A 17,553-nucleotide genomic window follows, 5' to 3' on the forward strand; every position below is an offset into this window, starting at 1 on the left:
CTGGATCGTGGCCACCGCTGAGTCGCATTTGCGCAAACCAGTCACACAAATGAGAGAAGTAAAGATAAACGGTCTAGGTCGTAAAGATGGTATAGGATTTATAGCAAGATAGGGTATAAATGATAACACTACAGGGATTTCGAGTCCAGTGCAGCCAACTGATCTACCAGGTCCTCCATAACAGACTTTGGGTGTTCATGCGCTGATTGGGATGGACCAGCATCAAAGGAAGCTAGTGAGGCATGCATAGAATCTCGTTTTACGGGCACAAGCGGTGTGCTCCTCGGTTCAAACCCTGGCGCAATGCGTCGCAAAGCCTCTCGTTTTCGCCGCTCCTTGTCGTCTTCACGGGACTTGAGATATGCTTCCCGCCTCGCAGCATGCGCTGAAAGGGTAGACCTCCGTGATTCCTCGAGGGTTAGAACATGAGGCTCAATGGTGAATGGATAGACAAACTGCATTGGCCGAAGATAAGGAATGGCAGCACGGAGCAATGACAGGAAAAACTTACGTATGGTGTGACAGAGTCTGGTAACGGATGGATATCCGGAGGCATCTCTACCTGTTCTATGCGTTACTCTCTGACAGATTCATAGGAAATCACAACTTACCGGAGGCGGTACTCGGATACTGGGGGACTTCATCAGCGGCGCGTGAGCAGCCGCTGCATACTGAGTTTGCGCTTGATCTGGGTCAACTCTATGCTTTCACGCTGCTGTTTATAAGCTGACTTACACTGTCCTGTTGTAGACATGATCTCGACCATGTACTGGTTTGCGAGTGATATTGGCGGTGTGGGAGTGGAAGATGCATGCGCTCGCCTGCCTAATCTGGTATGCGGGGGCTTCCGTAGTTAGCGCTTGACGCTGCTCGGTCTACGGTGTGCCGGACGATAATGATGTCGTCCTACATATTTCATGTCAGTTTATAGAGGTGTAAAGTCGACCCAAATTATCTCTTCACTTTATAATTTCAAGATGTCGTCGTGCAGTTCGTTGCACAAGAATGGCGTCATCAACGATCGCTGTCGAGAAAAAGACGGTGGCCGTCCCTGCCACGTCTCCGAGGTACGGTCTCCGCTCAAGGCTTGTAGATAGACTTTAGTCAACGACGACAGCGGGCCAAAGTTCGATGCGCAACGATTCTTACTTGAGAGTCGCATAGAAGACAATTTCAAGCAATTGGATGAACTACGTCTTGCGCTCCACGAGAACGAACGCGAGAGAGCTGTTTGCACCCCAGTACACGTGCTCCCGGACGATATACTGAAGCTCATCTTTGAAGAGGCCTATGCACACAGGCGTGGATACTACCCAAATACCAATCACGTACCGGACAAACTAATCAGTTTTCCATCCACTGCTTCAATTATTCCATTCTCAACTCTTTCTCCATCGACAGACACACTACTTCGCGTATATTGCTCGGGAATAGTGATCTCCAGCGCCCTGCAAACGTCGACGAAATACTGCGGTAGCGGCGCGGTGAGGCCTAAGCGGAACCGCTTGCTGGGTCCTGTCCTACGATATCGCTGTGATAGCCTCTGTTAGTACTAGCCCCAGCGAGAGAGGTTTGGGAACACGCACGTATAGCGAGATAGAGGAGCTGTGAAGGAAGAGAGCACCCGGCGCGAACTCTGGTAGTTGCCATCCAACCAACCTTCTAGGACGTTTCATCTCAGCGTACAGATCGTCACCTAAAACCGGAGCTGCACGTGGACGAAACATGAGCAAGGATTTGCCGGCTTTCGCGGCTGGACGCACCTCTGAGCACTTGCGCCGTATGAATGCGGATCTGATGCTTGCGCCCCGTCTCGGGCATGAACTTGACCAGCTGGATCGGTGCACGGGGCTGCCATTTGTTAGCTCTCCCGAAAAGCAGGATCCAGGTGCAGCGCAAGCACTCACCGAGACCGCAAGCCGTTCCCAGCGCGTGACTGCTGGGAAACCGCTATATCCCTCCCGTGCGATACATGGCCTGCCTTTCCAACTGCCTAGGGGAGCATCGATTGTCCCACTCTCGCCAATATCACGCGCAGTACGTAGCAGTGCAAGGTAAGTCTTCTCGATGCTACGCTCCGCGAACTGCTTCACGATGTCACGCACGGTGGGGACCGACTTGCCGCAGAGGACAATGCCTGTCGTCGGCTGCGGCCGTACAAGCGTGTTCTGAGCAAGATACTTCAGAGGAAACTAGGAGATGGCACACCTTATCGATGCGATGGCAAGGGAGGACATCGCAGTGAAGATTTTGTTCTCGTACGTACTCTAAGGGCTTGTGGTTAGTCCTGTTCGCGCAATTGTGAATATAACAGCACGCACTATCTGTTAGCTCCCGGATCAACCCTGCTTCATTTGGCTAGTGCTACATCAGTTGAGACCTCCTGAAGCGTCCGGCCGATCGTCCTCACGTTGGCAGTGTTGGCTTGTACGCAAAATCCCGGTGGCTTGTTCACCACAAGCAGGGCTCGATCTTCATACAACATAGGGTTCGGAAATGCGACAGAATGAGAGTGAAGAGGGGCGCCATCATGAGTTGACTGGAAAACTAGCCTACAGCGTGAAATGAGTATTCTAATTTCAGGTATGCGAGATGCGTAGACGCACGACGGCAACGCTGCAGCAGCGCGCGGCTCTTGTTGAACGGCCGAATTCAAACATGCTTGCGATGTAGAAAAAGGTCTCCGGCGGGGCGGTAGGCGTGCAGCAACGCGCTGGGCAGGGCAAACGAGCATGGACAAGGTGGTCAAGTACTCAGGCGCTGAAAGCCTAGCGCGGCGAGGTCGCGTTGGCTGATGGCGGCGGGCATCAGCGAATCTGACTCACTGGGATCGACGTACTGTATCCGCACGGAGAACCTCAGCCAAGATAATTGTCTAAATAATCTTTTTTTATATCCTTCTTGCCTCTGCTCGTTCAACTCCCTCGCATAGTGTCAGCCCTTTCTTCAGCGCGGGCCATTGTCTCATGCTCGAGCGGAACTTCTTCCCCTCTGTGTAGTTTGGGGCCGGACCTTCTCCTAGAAACCCCAGGGATTGCAAGTCGCCCTGCCGCGGCCGAGATTCGCTTCCCGGCCTTTGAGGAAAGTGAGATTCAGCACCGCCCTGTGAGACTGAAACTCTCGAGTCCCCACTCATAAAGCAACACTACGGAAATTGCTATCTCTGGAGCATCACAACCCCATATTTCGAGACGAATAAGTAATGGATGTACGCTAGCAGTTATACGGCGCCTTAAGGGTTTCGCTGATCATATCTAAGTAAACTGCTAATGTAAGAGAAATTTTGCGGAGGGATATGAGTCGTACAGCAACGCGCTGAACACGATTGACACGCGCATCAGCGCCACGAAGACTGGCACACGCCGTTTCGCAGCAGGTCTCAGCTTGATCTCGTCCCATATCTCAAATACGGAAGTGATCTGACCACAGCGCATCGGAAGGCCGTAATCGAGCGATAACGAAGGCATCCAAGGCTGTTCTCTAGTATGCTACGTTTTCGGTCATTCGTGAAGGCTATGCGCCAGGTGGCTGCCATATGACTACAATAGCACTGTCGCGGCACCGCGCCAAGTAGAGTTATGTACATAGAAGGCGTAGCACGATACCAGCATCTCTGATGCCCCAAACGGCCCACTACTATGTGAAGCCTGCAGGTTTCACTTTGTACCATTCGCTCCTCTTTACCTGCTTGTCATAGTGACAAAGTAACTTCAGCACGTCACGTATACTCAGGAACTTGTTAGCCGCCAGGACCTAGATGTAACGCTTGTGAATGAATTCTCTCGTTGTGCAAATGTCAGAAGATTCACTCACGATGAGGAAGGCCCTCAGCGCCGCCCAGCCAGCAGCACGATGTATCATTACGTAGTATTCGTCGATAAAAGCTTGCACGCCCGAACGGTACGTCTCGCCTTCGCGATGGAAAGTAAACTTCACCCTAGTGTGTACGTCAAATCAGTAGAGTCATGATGCTGGCACGAAGTCTACGCACCGGTTGAGAAATATCCACCTATTCCACAATGCCATCATCACCTTGTCCTCATCCATGACGTCCGCGAGCTCATAGATCTCCTCCTCGCGGTCAACGATCGACCATGCAAGTATGCCATATGGTTCAAGCGGCAATTCATTGAGCAGGTCATAGATCCGCGGGCCACCCGGGCGGCACGACTCAAGCGGGGGTTCCGCGGCAGGCCCAAGGGGATTGGTCTCAGGTGGAGGGACGAGCTCGCCCATCTCGGTGATGCCTGTACGCGGCACGCGCCCGGGTGGTGTGGGTTGCCGTTGAAGAGCGATTTCCTCGTCTTCGTGCTTGAGCGCGATGTTAATCATTGACGTGGGCGGGGTGGTGCGGGAGGATTGCGAGTTGATCTCGACTGTGTCAGACTCGTCAACTTGCATCGGCGAGGCAGATGTATGTTGCCGGGCATTAGCCGGAGCCTCGACAGTAGATGTAGGGGATCTGGAGAAGGTCAGAAGTCTTGAATGCATTGGCATAAAACATACGTACGGCAATCTCGGTGGCAGGTCGACATATTCTAACTCGTCGTCTGAGGACTCTTGCACTCGCAAGATATCCTCTTCTTCTTCATCGTCTTCAGATGGTTCATCTTGCGTTAACTCAGGCAGATGAAACGTGTAATGCCCAGTATCACCCTATAATCACTATCAGTTTGCACAAGAAATGCATGAAGCGGAGCACTGACCTCTGTTCTCCACGTCATCTGCACATCAGCGTGGCCTTGGGCAAGGTGATAGCGGAGCATTTGTTCTGTGTTCAGGCGGCCAAGCAGATCACAGAATGGGCACCGCCATTCTGTCACCAGCTCACGATACTCAGACCAACGTGGAGTGGGAACTTGTCCTGGGAAGAGGTCTTGTGGGATACGGAAGCGATAAGTGTATTTAATAGCCTTTTCAGGCTGTTTTGGCGGGAGAGTAGGTACTCCTCTGAGTTCACAAGTGCGTGTGAAAGATTTACGGAGATTTTGCAAGAGGAAAGGCACCCGCTTGTGCACTTGCAGGCGTATTCCCACTCTGAACGATGCAGCTGCTGCCAGGAAGCCCGCTTGGTCTTCTTGGGGATCTTCTTCCTCAGAATCGCTGGAGATGATGACAATTTCTTGCATGCGCTTCGCTTTCTGAGGCCTGGCCAAGGTAGCAGCGAGGGGTGTAGTCGTACGGACTGCGGATGATGCCGGCAAGTCATCTGTAGACAGGATTCCCCGCGCAGCAACTTTAGTAGACTTTCTGCCAACCTGAGATGATCCCGTGATGGACTTTGTGACTCTGAGGCTAATAGAACAATTTAGATATATATATATATATATTATGAAATGGGAGAACGTACTCATCTGAATCTTCATCGTCAGACATTTGCACCAGTTCTCCGTCCCGCAGGTGAACTCTCCCACCCGGAGGGGGAGTATAATGGGGAGTGGAATATTTTCTTGCCGCGGATGCCCTAGAAGAGCGCATGCTCATGGTGGATATCCTTGAGCCAATGCGACGAGAGTCTTGGTCATTGTCATCGTGTTGAGGAAGATCCAGAAAGCTGTGTATGTCTGGGTAGGTGGACTTGGTCGCCGTTGGATAGAAGTTAGATACACTAGGTGTAGAGTAGTTCGGTGCGCCGCCACGCTGAGGATGGCCTCTGAAGGGATGTTCTCGCCCTCGGAATTGATGGGGCCTTGGAAATTGGAGCGGATCGGGGCGCGGTGGCAGAGGATGGGACACCTGCGGAGAATTTCCTGGCCTAGGTGCAAAGCTATCGGACCCTCCCGTGGCCGGACGAGACGAGGAACCGGGTGTGGCTTGTGGATAGTATGTGCGGCTGGGTGGTATCCGCTCATCCCTTTGCCGGAGCGGATACATTGTATTTCCTATACCATCACTATTATCAGCAGTCCTCATGAGGTGAAAGTCCTCTACTCATACTATTGATGTTCTCGCAGCAGCAACAGACGGTGGTTCAGAAATGCAAACTGGACGCGAGGGTGGGCGGCAAAAAACGCGGTTCAATAATTCAGAGAAATTGGGCAGACTGTAAGAGTTGTATGTGAGACACTGCATAATCCCAGTACTACTGTAGCTCTTACACAATGATCTATCAGCCGAGTAAGTAAGAGGTGGTCGTAGACGTGTACATGTGGCGGACAGAAACAAAGTATGGCCGAAGCGTCCAAGCCCTGAGACTATCGAGGAGACGCCGGTGCGAAAGTCGCCGCCCACCGCCATGGCAGGCAAACAGAATGACGGGCAGGCAGAGAGAATAGGTTAGTAATCTGGAAACACTGCGAGTGGATATTCAATTGACTCCTACATTAGACTTCAGCAAATTTGGCGGAGCAGAATCACTCTCGGAAGGTCGGTCACCACGTCGGACGGTCATCGTGTCTCCCAGCAAGGATGGGAATGATGACTCGCTGTATGGGCACCCCCAGGACCCCTCTGACTTTCTATGGATCATGACGGAGGAGCCGCATAGGAGTAGGAGGATGGCGATTATGAAAGCCCACCCTGAAGTGCGTCGTTTTGGGATGCTGGAAGCCGCGTTGAGTTAAAGCGATGCTCTAGGTCACGAAGCTCATGGGTCATGAACCGCTCACTAAGTGGGTTGTTCTCGGTGTAGTACTGACGCAGTTGGCCTGTGCTTTGTGGCTTCGCCATACACGTCCCCTCTCTCCGCTCTTTCTCATTATCGCGTACTCGGTTGGAGGCACCCTCAACCACAACCTCTTCTTGGCCATTCACGAAATCACGCACAACTTGGCATTCAAGGGCATTGGCGCAAACAAAGCTCTGGCTATCTTTGCCAATCTTCCCATCGGCATCCCTTATTGTGCCATGTTCAAGGTACGTCTTTATCCTCCATAGCAACGAAACAGGCCCACGGACGCGTTTTCTCCAGAAATACCATCTCGAACATCACAAACAGCTGGGAGAAGATGGGATTGACACGGATCTGCCGACCCATCTAGAGCTACTTGTCCTGAACAACGTGTTGGGCAAGGTGTTCTTCGCGTACGTCCCGCGCTCGTCCACGCCTTTGCGTATCTAATGTCTCTTCAGGACCTTTCAGATATTGTTCTACGCTCTCCGTCCAGGTTTCGTGAAGGCGCAACGACTAACAAAGTGGCACTATTACAACATCGTGGCTCAGCTCATGTTCGACGCCCTTCTAGTCAAGACCCTCGGCATCAAGCCCCTCCTCTACCTTCTCTTCTCGAGCTTCTTTGCTGGCAGCTTACATCCCTGTGCGGGACACTTTATTGCCGAGCACTACCTCTGGGATGGTTTAGAACAAGAGACGTACTCTTACTACGGACCGTTAAATACTCTGGCTTATAACGTAAGCTCGCCGATGCTCTCTATGATTGCGCATCTCACTCTAAGTAGGTTGGATACCACAATGAGCACCACGACTTCCCATCAGTCTCCTGGACGCGTCTTCCCGCGCTGCGCGCACTCGCACCCGAGTTCTACGACACGATTCCCTCGCATCCGTCCTGGCCGATGATCATCGTGAACTTTATTCGCGACCCCAATGTCGGCATCTTCTCGCGCGTGAAGCGCCTCAGTAAGCAGGCGCGCGCTGACGCCGAGGCAAAGCATAAAGCTACGGACGCGAAAGATGCGTCAGAAGGCAGCGTTGCAAGCTCGGACGATTCAGACGACGCTGCTGAAGAGAAGAAGTAGAGTTTGGTGCTTGTAAAAGCTTTGGGAAATAGATTGTTTCATTAATTTGGGACTGCGCTGACAGGCTGTCACTCATACCTTACTCGTAGATAGACTATTCATGCTGGACCTGATAATGGCTGTAAAGCAGTACCGCGCACATGTCACTCTCTCGCTCTTCATAACCCTCGATGGACACCGCCCGGGGGGGAGGCAGTTTCATCACGAACACGCTTCCTTGGCCGAGCAGACGTCTCCACGCGTACACCCTAGTCACTGGAGAAGCTCGTCCGTGAACGCCTGATTGCCCCCGAATTCGCCCCGGACAAATTAGCTCGTAAAGCTATCCCAACCGCGCAAGTGAGCCTTTATTCAACGAACTGGCTTTATCGACAACAGATCGTCCGGTGTCATCTTTCGGTCATCACCGTCTTGGTGAGCTTGTCTAGCTTGGTGTCTCCTGTTGCTCTTCGCGCAAGCTAATTCGCCGGCGCTCTGTAACCGTCAACTCGGCAGCTCTCAATTATGCTCTGCCCGTGCTCCATTCAGACTGCCACTCTGCCAGTAGTGAAGTCGTCCTCGAACGTCAGGGCCACGATATTGATCTCAGCTTGCCCTTCCTCTCGTACCTCGCTTCGCGCGATGCGCTCTTTCCGTTTGGGTCCGCATTATTCCTGGAGTAGGACAACTTAGCTCCCACACGAGCCTGCTACATATCTCAATGGCGCGCGGTACTCCGAGTGCCAGGACAGCGTCAGCGGTCATGAAGTCGCTCCATGCGTTCTGGCGGCGCCGCTTTCCCGGCATTCATGGGCCGGGCCAATGGCCATACAAGCTGCCGACCACTACTAGTACTAGTCTCCCGATACTTACGGGAGGTACACTCGCGAGCACCCAATACTATTGGTGCTATAAACCTCGCTGCAAGCGCGACCACACCTTCACCCCTCTCATCACCAGCCCACCCAACCTTCATCTCACTCAATAAATGAATACTGGTCGGTACGTTGCGCACGGACCCCTGCTATTAATTTTATGGGTAGCCGGTCTACTCATAGCTTCGATCGCACTCGCTGCGCGAGTTTCTCTCATATCTACAGGTGAGACAGCAACGTTCAGCTCGCAGTAATACGCCGAGCTAGTTTGGAGTCCCGGTCTCACCTTTGGTAGCTGATTTGGGTACTTTCTGGATTGTCGTTAACTTTTTTTGGCTCTGCTAAATACTCCTTGGATATAAGAAACGTGATTTTGGAAAGGATCTGTAAGCACTCGTTTGTCTCCTGAAAGTGATTGACTAATAACATCTGTCCAGATGGCTTCGGCGGAAAAGTCAAACTACAAGAGGCTTCGATAGAAGCTGTGATACGAGAAAACCGGGTAACAGTGTTGCAATGCAGATCATAGATGTACTGCTCATGTTGCTCTTAGGAGGGGGTGGGCGGGACACTGTTTTACGTCTACGAAGACACAGATTATGCCTTTCATACTGATACTTTAACCGCCAACGAATGCACCCGCGCCATCACAGAGTACGTTAGCTTATTCTCACTGCTCAACCAGAGTCTGTTGACACCTCCACTCTGTAGGACGAACGAGATGCTCCCCGAGTAGTTCTTTACGTCACAAGACACCTCCGGCACAGAGCTCCCGCTGGTTCTGTACAGCTGGACGTGGCCTTATAACGTTTTCTGAATACCTATATCCCCCACGAACAAACCTTTCATCGGGCGTGCCTACCTTGCGCAAGATAGAACAGTGCGGAAGTGGTGGTTCGCGGAGATATGATCGTGGATTTCGCGTGAACAGCTAGAGTACATCTTTAGATTTTCTTACATGCTCCTAGAGATATGGATCTATGGTATGTTAAATTTTCCCTTTGGACAAGGCTCCCTCCAGCAAGTCAAGTGTGACCGAAGCTGTTCCCCAGGAAGACTGGAATCCTCCGCCACCATGTCTGCGAGAATGCCATGAGCGTGGATGCACTTCCTCGATTAGAACTGCGCCTACCCGTAGTTGAACACAATAGGGATCTCCTTATCGCCGACGTTGACCCAGTCAACGTCCAGTCTGACACCACCCTTGCGCGCAGGACGGAAGCCACAGCCCTCCTCAAGTACGAGTGGGAGTAGGTCGTCCACCGTAGGCGTGCGGACAGATCGCACCTCTGGGGGCGCGAGCTCCGGACAGAGGGCGAGGCAGCGTTTGAGAATGTCGGTGGTCGTCTCCGGGCGTGCAACCGGATACCTGGAAATCCATCAGACCATCCTTCATTCATGCACCGCTACAGAGTTGGTTATTACCAATCGTTTTCTGCCTTCGTCCCTCCGAGAATGACCTGTTTCCCACCATCAGCCGGCGCTGTCCAGATATCATTTATACCAGGTGTACGTACGTCCCCAGTTCGCCGTGGAATAATGTAAGTCCAGAGACCGTGTTGCAGATGACTTGCCGTGCGCCCGAACTTGATCCATGGCGCGCGGAGGAGCACGACTTGGCCACGAACAGGGAATACGTCAACGTCCTCGATACCTCCGAGCGTGCGTGCACCGAGACCAGGACAGGCAATGATGGCGTCGACAGGGTGTTTACCTGCACGGCTGGGTGTGAAGACGTGCGCGCCGCCTTCAGCGACCTGCTGGACATGCTGGACAGATGCACGGACGACCGTGCCGCCCTTGGCCAGGAAGCGCGAGAGCAGGTAGTTACAGTACGCGGGCGTGTTGATCGTTAGAGTTGTGAACTTGATCCCGAACTTCGCGTCTGGGATGAATGAGTTGGGGGAGAGCTCCGCGTACTGTCATCCCTTGGTCAGCTACAATGGTTGGTGAGATTATCTATGAAGGCGCGCACGTCCGGCATCCATTCTAAGTGAGGGTTTCGGCCGTCGTAGAAGTAATCAGTCTGTGGAAGGCGGAGGAAGCAGCCTTCGGCCTCTCCTCCGGGTGCAGACATCTCCCACATGACTTTAAAAGTATCTTCATCTATTTCTGTGTGTTAAATGGAAAGGAATCAGCGTGTCCATTCTGAAAATTTTGAAGTCTGAGTATACTTTGCTGCTTCAGATCGCCTTCAGCATGGCTGACGTGGTGTGCACCCTGTATCACAGTATCTCAGTAACGCAGACGGCTAGATTCAAGGATTGGCCGCAACTTACAGCCCATAGGCTTGTATACTTGATGGTCTTGGGGTCAGAAGGAAACGTATCGGCCACAATGGACACGGTGTGTTCGCCTTTCTCCAGCACTTTCAGAGCCGTGGTAAGGCCGACCACACCTGTGTAGAGCAGCATCAGTCACCGTCTGCCACATGTGAGCCGTTAGCTGGAACAAACCGGCTCCGATGATCACGATGTTCTTGGGGACGTTTGTAGTGAACATTACGTTAGGCAGACTGCGCTAGGAAATTCAAATCAGCTGGACAAAGATTCGTTGGCTTTATACGAGGCTGGTTGCAGCGATCACGTCGGCAGATATTGCGACTTTGGCTAATACAAATAAAGGAATACGCAGCGAAACGCCTGCCAAGCAGGTACCGGCCGGTGTGGGATGTACCTGGAAAGCTTGTATATGATCCCAGCTACACGATATATGGACACGCCACGTCACTAAGCAGAGTCTAGGGCCGGGTCTTGAACTCTGCCTTTAGCTCTAAAGCTCATGCATCATGAGTCACCGACTCTACATGTACACTTGCGCCCAGATTGTGGTAGTATCACCAGGCTGAGGCAAGTGCCACCGCAGTACTAGTACAGCTCAAAGTGGAGACAAGAGCGAACATGTCGCCTTCCTCATTTACTCTTGTCTTGTGTCCTTCCTTGTTTTATAGCGGTGGTTGAGCACGAGGTATGGCAGACGGGTACGTTGCATAAGGCTAGGCATGAATTTCATCTACATACACAGCAGGCGAAGATGTAGCCCACCCTACTATCTAGAAGACCATCATCGCGACGCACGCAATAGAACTGCTAGCGAAAAGGGAGCCATAGCTTACTCTCGCCAACAAATAAATGACTCCTTCTCATAGACGGAATGCAGAAGAAGCGATAGGGATGCTGGCTGAGGAGCACTATTGCGGTAGGCGTCGACAATTTTATGTTATCCAGTTCGAGCTCCGAATTAACTAAAAGCGCCATCAACTAATGCGCCATTCCCGGACGTCAGAACATGCAATAGATACCAGGTACTTACTGAATCGGCCGAGTAGTGGAGATCGCAGGGTTGTTACCTGACCATTAGGAATAACACCAGTGAGTACATGGAGGCCCTGAGGACTGCATTCCACAGTTCACTACCTATGTGCGGGATCGCCGTGGTGTTCCAACCAGATAAAAGACGGAAATTATACAACAATTCTAGCCGTACAGTCATAAGTGATCCAAACAATTCGCGGCGCGCAGTATATCAAACAACTTCGACGAAATTGGCAGGGAACGATCCTGTACGGCCTTCCAGCTTACCAGTCCACCTGTGTATGCCATCAGGCGAAAGAAGGACCTCCGAGCCTAAGGACAACGCACCAAGTATCTGTGTTGTCGCTCATCTCGGTGACTGTAATGACTTCGCCCTTTTTGAATGACAGATCTCCCGACTACGGGGAGTCAGCTCAACGACTGTTAAGTCGAAGATACAAGAATTTACCTGAACAGCATTGAAATCGAACAGCGCAATGGCCCTTGCAATACCTTCATGAGGCTTCAAAGGTCGAGTCAACTCCATTTTAGGCGTCAGTCTAGGCGGTGGAGGACTGCTGCCTCGGATACTTCGTCCGACGCTGGGGATCGGCGCTCCAAAGACATCGTTGTCCCGCTCGAGGTCATCGTGATCATCGAAATCGTCAGGGGAACGGTCGTAGGGTGACTCGAACGGATTGGAATTGGACCTCGCTTTGCCAAAGCGGGACGACGTCGGCGGTGTATATGTGCTCACGGAACGTCTGTGAGAGGGGGAGTTGGAGCCGATACCGGTGAAGTGATAGTCTGTCCCAGTAGCAGGGATAGAATCCCCACGACGACGAATATTGCGGGGCTCATCGTCTGGTCTGTAGTCTGACTCGAATCTGGTATCGAAGTAGTCGGTAGTTGGTTCGTCCCTGCTCCTACCAGCGTAGGTTGAAGCTCTGGGGCGGCTCTCCAATGATCCGCTGCTGTCACCGAATTTGGTGTTCATACCAGTACGCCATTCGCGGTGAGGATCGGTGTTCTCGCTGAAGTCAAAATAGCTGCTATTCCTGGAGCTCATGCCGGGCCGCTTCTTATTTTGCCCTCTACCGCCGCTCTCTTCGCGCGGGCTCTCCACATTGTCGAACATGTAATCATCGTCGCGATTACGATTGAGCTCTTTGACCCATTGACGGTTACCCGGCATACCTGTGCAGTTCTCAAGCGTCCTAATGAGAACTTGGGCCCACGCGTGAGGCTCAATAGCACCACTCAAGAGCTGCTTGGCAGATACGTCGGAACGATAAGCTTGCGCATTGGCATCTTGGCGCTCTACTATAACCGATCCCTCGAGAGACACGCCGCCGAACAAGCCTCTGGTCTTTGAGTAGCTGTACCTGTGAGAAGCTATGAGTAGTGCAAACGATGATTGAGCACGGAGGAACCAACATAGCAGCAACCTTTCCGCTCGTGTTAACGGATCCGATCGCTTCCCCGTTTCGGCCAAGCGGACCCACGGCGACACTAAGATTACCGCCAAGCGTCACATTTCCCGCAGCCATGAAGGATTGCTAGGAGAATGATGAGCAGCAGCGCGATGCTGAGGAGACAGTGTGCTTACGACAGCCTGTAGAAATAAGCGGTCAATACGTTATGAGACATCAATGTTAATGCGGAATAGGACTCACAGATCGAGAGTTTAGCACGACGAGAAAGTCAGTCATCTCTGCGCCGGCCTGGCCGCCGACCCCGAGACCCGCGGTTCCAATGGCACTCGGGGCCGACCACGCTGATGCAAGTCAGACGAATACAGTGAGAGAAAGGGTAGGTGGTACTGACCTCCGTCCGACAAACGGGCAATGACCACGCCGCTGCCTGCGCGGGCTGAGAACAAGAAGCCGGCCTTGAAGACGGTGAAGATGGCGAAGCCTTTAGCATTCTCGAGAACACTACGCGGTACGACCTAGCAAAGTGTACCGGTCCTTTGTCATGCAGTCGTGACAGCGCGGGGAACCAGAGCTTACGCCGTCGAGCCCGTTATTACCGCCGTCTACAAAGGACTTGACTGAGAGGGTTGTTAGCGGCAGCCTCGGTGAGCTAGATGTCGTACATACAGATCCTTGACGCTTTCTCGCATTCCTTTGGGAGGTTGTGGGGAATAGGCGAGTTGAATTTCATGGAGGTAAGAGGTGAGGGGCACGAGCCGTGGCTGCCGTTCCGGGCTCATTACCGCATAGATAATCCGAAAATGGCATTCTTTGAGTTTTTTTTATTACAGTCCTCTCTAAAACCCTACAGGGGAAAACCGTATATTAATTGCGCTATAACCCTCGCTTGAAGCAACATTCACCTCTTGTCCCAACTTTTACACTCAGGCATCCTGGATTGGTTGCGAAAGCTGTGACCAGCCTCGGCCGGCCTGTCTTGCGCAAACTCTCTAGATCATGTCGTCAAAACGCCCCGCCGGTGCCTCCCCGGACACGAGACCATCCAAGCGACCGATGACCTACTCCCCCGAGGAAGGTGAACTCGACGACGCTACGCCTCCTCGGCCCAGTGGGTCGTCCTTTGCGCCTTCTCCATCTCAGAGCAAGGCGTCAGGCAAGCCTGGGGGCAAGGTGCCCTTCCCGTTCAAAAAGAAGGCTACCCTACCAGATTCTCTCCCAGAGAGACCACTCCCGCCGCTTGCATACAGTCGGATTGATGACGATTTAAGGCACCGGGAGGACGATGTACGGAGAAATGGACATGCGCGTCCTCCGCGCGCGCGCGCAGGAGACCATTGGGCGCCGGCGTACCCTGACAGCAGGGGACCGCCACCTCGTCCACAATGGGACCAGCATCCTCCGAGGTATGATGACGATAGATCGTACAGGACGCGCGGAGAAGCAGATCACTGGGAGCCGCGAGATTATCCATCGCAAGGACTTCTTTCCCCTAGACCTAGCCGAAGATCTCGCTCGCCGTCTTCGCCTCGTTCGCGCAGTCCATTGTCTCCGGAGAGCACTGGGAAGGAGAAGCATCGTCTGCCACGACCTACTGCGGTTGATGCGGACAGACGGTACGATGACGAACGGCGCCGTTCGTGGGACAAGTCACGAGAACGCCTGCACGACTACAGGAGGGAGCGGAGTCCGGGCTGGGGCGACTCCTACCGACCGGCCGATGATGAATATTATGGCTCGCGCATAGACCTTGACGACCGTTGGCGTTCTCGTCATGCAGACGATGAGGACAGAAAGTATTCCTACACTCGCAGCTATGACCGTCCGTCATATAGACCCTCAGAATCGTACCAACCATTATCACCCCGTACTCCTCCGCGACCATTGTCTCCACCTCGGTCTCCTCGTGATGTATCGCCCCATCGTGACGAGCCTAAGCAGGTTACTATCGATGGGAAGTCTGACGCGCTGCCTTTGCAGCACAGCACGGTCAAGATTGCTCTGCCGAAGAAACTGCCGACCCCACGGACAAGCCCTTCTGCATCTCTTCTCATCGGCAAAGACGTTCGGAAACCACCTCCGCAGGAGCAGGATTCTCAGCCGAACGGAGAGCTTTCTGTACCTGAGGCGCCCGCAACCACGCCTCGGCCCAGGCGGAAACCGGTGTACCGCACGCGAGAAGAAGAAAGGAATGCTTATGGACGTATATTTGAAGGCCGCGGATTGCAGAGCGACTACGACGTTCTTATGAAGCTCGGTGAGGGAACTTTTGGGTATGTGCGTTTCTGGGCTTTGCAACGGATTCGATCGACTCTTGCCACGAGAGACATTTTTGATTACGTTTACTGACGTATCTTGCTCTGTAGTGAGGTGCATAAAGCTGTACATTGCATGAAAGGACACCAAGTCGCGCTCAAACGCATTCTCATGCACAATGAGAAAGAGGGCATGCCAATCACGGCCCTCCGAGAGATTAAAATACTGAAGGCACTGCGTCATCAAAATATAGTAGATATCCTGGACATGTTTGTTGTTCGCAGTGAGTCAGTCCTCTTTTTGCGTTGCTCTCACAGACTTACTCATCGCTACGCCAGGCCGAGGCAGCGAGGCACCGTTGTCCGTATACATGGTCTTTCCGTACATGGATCACGACTTGGCTGGACTGCTGGAGAACGAACGCGTTAAGCTCTCCCCTAGTCAGATTAAGCTGTATATGAAGCAACTTCTGGAGGGTACGGAATATATGCATCGGGTACGTGTGCGAACTTCCACTCACATCGGACGTTTAAGTGACAGCTGCGCAGAATCATATTCTTCATCGTGACATGAAGGCGGCGAATTTGCTCATCTCTAATAATGGCTCGCTGAAGATTGCTGACTTCGGCCTCGCCCGCGCCTTCGATCCTAATCTGGTCCGAGACATGGCCAATGTTCCTCCGGAGAAGCAGAGGAAGTATACCAATTGCGTCGTGACGCGATGGTACAGACCTCCTGAGCTTCTCTTGGGTGCTAGGCAATACGGTGGAGAAGTGGATATCTGGGGAATCGGGTCAGAGAGCATTTCAAGCATCTGTCAGTAGCTGTCCACTGAAGCTTTTGGTAGCTGTGTGCTTGGTGAGATGTTCTGGCGAAAGCCCATTCTGCCAGGGTCCTCCGACCTCGATCAACTCGACAAAATATGGCAGCTGTGCGGCACACCCACTCAGTCCACCTGGCCGAATCACGATGCTTTACCTGGCTGCGAAGGCGTTAAGCGATTTAACATGTACCCCCGACGGGTAAAGACGATGTTTGAGTCGTAAGTCAGCCTGGTTAACAGTGGGTATTCTTGGCTCATCGCCCCTCCAGCATTGGTCCCGAGACCGTGGATCTCTTGGATAAGCTCTTGACCTGCAATCCGAGGGAACGCGTCACAGCAGCTCAAGCACTGGACCACGATTACTTCTGGACAGATCCTCTGCCAGCTGATCCTAAAACGTGGGCACTTCATTTTATCAGCCATCTTGGGCTATTGCTGACAACCTCACGACCATCGTTCGCGTTTTTTGTTGGTACGTATCCCATCCCTCATTCAGTCTTCCTACGTATGAGGCATCCCATGAGTTCGACAAACGTGGCCGTCGTCAACCACCTGTTGGCCCGCCTGCCCCTGCCCCTGCGCATCCGCCTATCGAAGCGTCATACAGACCTCCGCCAGCGCCCACTCGTCCACCACTTCACTATACCGGCAGACCTCCGCCACCAAGAGAGTCTTTCCGTAATGGTCCTCCGCCTTCACACCACCATCTCCCTGCTAGCCGACACCCGCCGCCCATGAGACACCCGCCGCCGGCGTCCGCACCGATCACACTACCTCCTTTAGTTTACCGCCCGTATGAGCTCCCGCTGCTTTTCCCACCGCCACCTAAGGACGACCAGAAGGACCGTTCCGCTAAGGACCGCCCTGCTAAGAACCGTCCCGCTAAGGAGCGCCTCACGCAAGAGCGCCCTGCGCACCTGCCTCCTCGCCCACAGGTCCCGCTCGGCGACGAGCGACCGCGGGACGACCGCGGGGGCAGCTATGATCCACCGGACCCGACCTCAGAACTCAACTATGGTTGAAGCACTCTGGACATACTATACCTTCTCATTGTTTTGTGCTGTCGCTGTCGCATTGCATTCTTTATATATCCTTGTTCTCGTGCGCGGTTGATATTCTTAGAACCCCGATCTTTCGCGGCACTCTCGTTGCCTCCCGCGACGCGTGCGCTAACGCCTTCGGTAGACGCCGACGCC

General features: G+C 53.0%; 6 protein-coding genes across 6 annotated transcripts; 2 read left to right on the forward strand and 4 right to left on the reverse strand.

Moving 5' to 3' along the window:
* Positions 1-71: 71 nt before the first annotated feature.
* PHACADRAFT_183136 (uncharacterized protein) lies at positions 72-2,279 on the reverse strand. The gene is made up of 10 exons (XM_007394271.1): positions 2,209-2,279; positions 1,908-2,147; positions 1,764-1,851; positions 1,587-1,708; positions 1,150-1,531; positions 964-1,086; positions 736-906; positions 612-682; positions 512-562; positions 72-455 (listed from the first exon to the last, which is right to left on the reverse strand). The coding sequence occupies exons 7-10, from the start codon at positions 764-766 to the stop codon at positions 129-131; spliced, it is 480 nt and encodes a 159-aa protein (XP_007394333.1). The 5' UTR covers positions 767-906; positions 964-1,086; positions 1,150-1,531; positions 1,587-1,708; positions 1,764-1,851; positions 1,908-2,147; positions 2,209-2,279; the 3' UTR covers positions 72-128.
* Positions 2,280-3,530: 1,251 nt separating this feature from the next.
* Positions 3,531-6,043, reverse strand: PHACADRAFT_253645 (uncharacterized protein). The gene is made up of 7 exons (XM_007394272.1): positions 5,938-6,043; positions 5,351-5,882; positions 4,707-5,295; positions 4,511-4,656; positions 3,992-4,462; positions 3,814-3,937; positions 3,531-3,753 (listed from the first exon to the last, which is right to left on the reverse strand). The coding sequence occupies exons 2-7, from the start codon at positions 5,872-5,874 to the stop codon at positions 3,637-3,639; spliced, it is 1,971 nt and encodes a 656-aa protein (XP_007394334.1). The 5' UTR covers positions 5,875-5,882; positions 5,938-6,043; the 3' UTR covers positions 3,531-3,636.
* Positions 6,044-6,357: 314 nt separating this feature from the next.
* Positions 6,358-7,700, forward strand: PHACADRAFT_253646 (uncharacterized protein; the record flags this gene model as incomplete). The annotated part of the gene is made up of 5 exons (XM_007394273.1): positions 6,358-6,524; positions 6,577-6,855; positions 6,911-7,023; positions 7,072-7,351; positions 7,399-7,700. The coding sequence occupies exons 1-5, from the start codon at positions 6,468-6,470 to the stop codon at positions 7,696-7,698; spliced, it is 1,029 nt and encodes a 342-aa protein (XP_007394335.1). The 5' UTR covers positions 6,358-6,467.
* Positions 7,701-9,428: 1,728 nt separating this feature from the next.
* PHACADRAFT_172168 (uncharacterized protein) lies at positions 9,429-10,976 on the reverse strand. Its single transcript, XM_007394274.1, has 7 exons — positions 10,832-10,976; positions 10,727-10,772; positions 10,528-10,664; positions 10,070-10,471; positions 9,978-10,012; positions 9,685-9,921; positions 9,429-9,631 (listed from the first exon to the last, which is right to left on the reverse strand). Exons 1-7 carry the CDS (start codon positions 10,964-10,966, stop codon positions 9,541-9,543), a joined length of 1,083 nt encoding a protein of 360 aa, XP_007394336.1. The 5' UTR covers positions 10,967-10,976; the 3' UTR covers positions 9,429-9,540.
* A 1,101-nt stretch (positions 10,977-12,077) lies between these two features.
* PHACADRAFT_92114 (uncharacterized protein) lies at positions 12,078-14,011 on the reverse strand (the record flags this gene model as incomplete). Its single annotated transcript, XM_007394275.1, has 9 exons — positions 12,078-12,141; positions 12,194-12,264; positions 12,315-12,435; positions 12,556-13,230; positions 13,283-13,404; positions 13,522-13,622; positions 13,673-13,796; positions 13,858-13,898; positions 13,948-14,011. 9 exons carry the CDS (start codon positions 14,009-14,011, stop codon positions 12,078-12,080), a joined length of 1,383 nt encoding a protein of 460 aa, XP_007394337.1.
* A 465-nt stretch (positions 14,012-14,476) lies between these two features.
* On the forward strand, positions 14,477-17,532 carry PHACADRAFT_141194 (uncharacterized protein). Its single transcript, XM_007394276.1, has 7 exons — positions 14,477-15,551; positions 15,645-15,817; positions 15,873-16,030; positions 16,083-16,327; positions 16,382-16,576; positions 16,627-16,755; positions 16,854-17,532. Exons 1-7 carry the CDS (start codon positions 15,526-15,528, stop codon positions 17,377-17,379), a joined length of 1,452 nt encoding a protein of 483 aa, XP_007394338.1. The 5' UTR covers positions 14,477-15,525; the 3' UTR covers positions 17,380-17,532.
* Positions 17,533-17,553: the final 21 nt, after the last annotated feature.

Source organism: Phanerochaete carnosa, assembly GCF_000300595.1.
Source record: "Phanerochaete carnosa HHB-10118-sp unplaced genomic scaffold PHACAscaffold_4, whole genome shotgun sequence".
Lineage (NCBI taxonomy): Eukaryota > Fungi > Basidiomycota > Agaricomycetes > Polyporales > Phanerochaetaceae > Phanerochaete > Phanerochaete carnosa.

Bases quoted from the DNA above. Each gene is read 5' to 3' on its own strand.
- PHACADRAFT_172168 (XM_007394274.1), bottom strand. From the start codon at position 10,966: ATGCTGCTCTACACAGGTGTGGTCGGCCTTACCACGGCTCTGAAAGTG. The intron at 10,773-10,831 runs GTAAGTTGCGGC...ACTGTGATACAG, and splicing joins AGTATACAAGCCTATGGGCT to GGTGCACACCACGTCAGCCA. The intron at 10,472-10,527 runs GTGCGCGCCTTC...AAGGGATGACAG, and splicing joins ACTTAGAATGGATGCCGGAC to TACGCGGAGCTCTCCCCCAA.
- PHACADRAFT_141194 (XM_007394276.1), top strand. From the start codon at position 15,526: ATGAAGCTCGGTGAGGGAACTTTTGG. The intron at 15,818-15,872 runs GTGAGTCAGTCC...TCGCTACGCCAG, and splicing joins GGACATGTTTGTTGTTCGCA to GCCGAGGCAGCGAGGCACCG. The intron at 16,756-16,853 runs GTGGGCACTTCA...TCCCTCATTCAG, and splicing joins CTGCCAGCTGATCCTAAAAC to TCTTCCTACGTATGAGGCAT.
- PHACADRAFT_253645 (XM_007394272.1), bottom strand. From the start codon at position 5,874: ATGTATCCGCTCCGGCAAAGGGATGAGCGGATACCACCCAGCCGCACA. The intron at 5,296-5,350 runs GTACGTTCTCCC...TTGTTCTATTAG, and splicing joins GACGATGAAGATTCAGATGA to CCTCAGAGTCACAAAGTCCA. The intron at 4,657-4,706 runs GTCAGTGCTCCG...TAGTGATTATAG, and splicing joins AGATGACGTGGAGAACAGAG to GGTGATACTGGGCATTACAC.
- PHACADRAFT_183136 (XM_007394271.1), bottom strand. From the start codon at position 766: ATGGTCGAGATCATGTCTACAACAGGACAGT. The intron at 563-611 runs GTAAGTTGTGAT...CGCATAGAACAG, and splicing joins GTATCCGAGTACCGCCTCCG to GTAGAGATGCCTCCGGATAT. The intron at 456-511 runs GTAAGTTTTTCC...CGGCCAATGCAG, and splicing joins CAGACTCTGTCACACCATAC to TTTGTCTATCCATTCACCAT.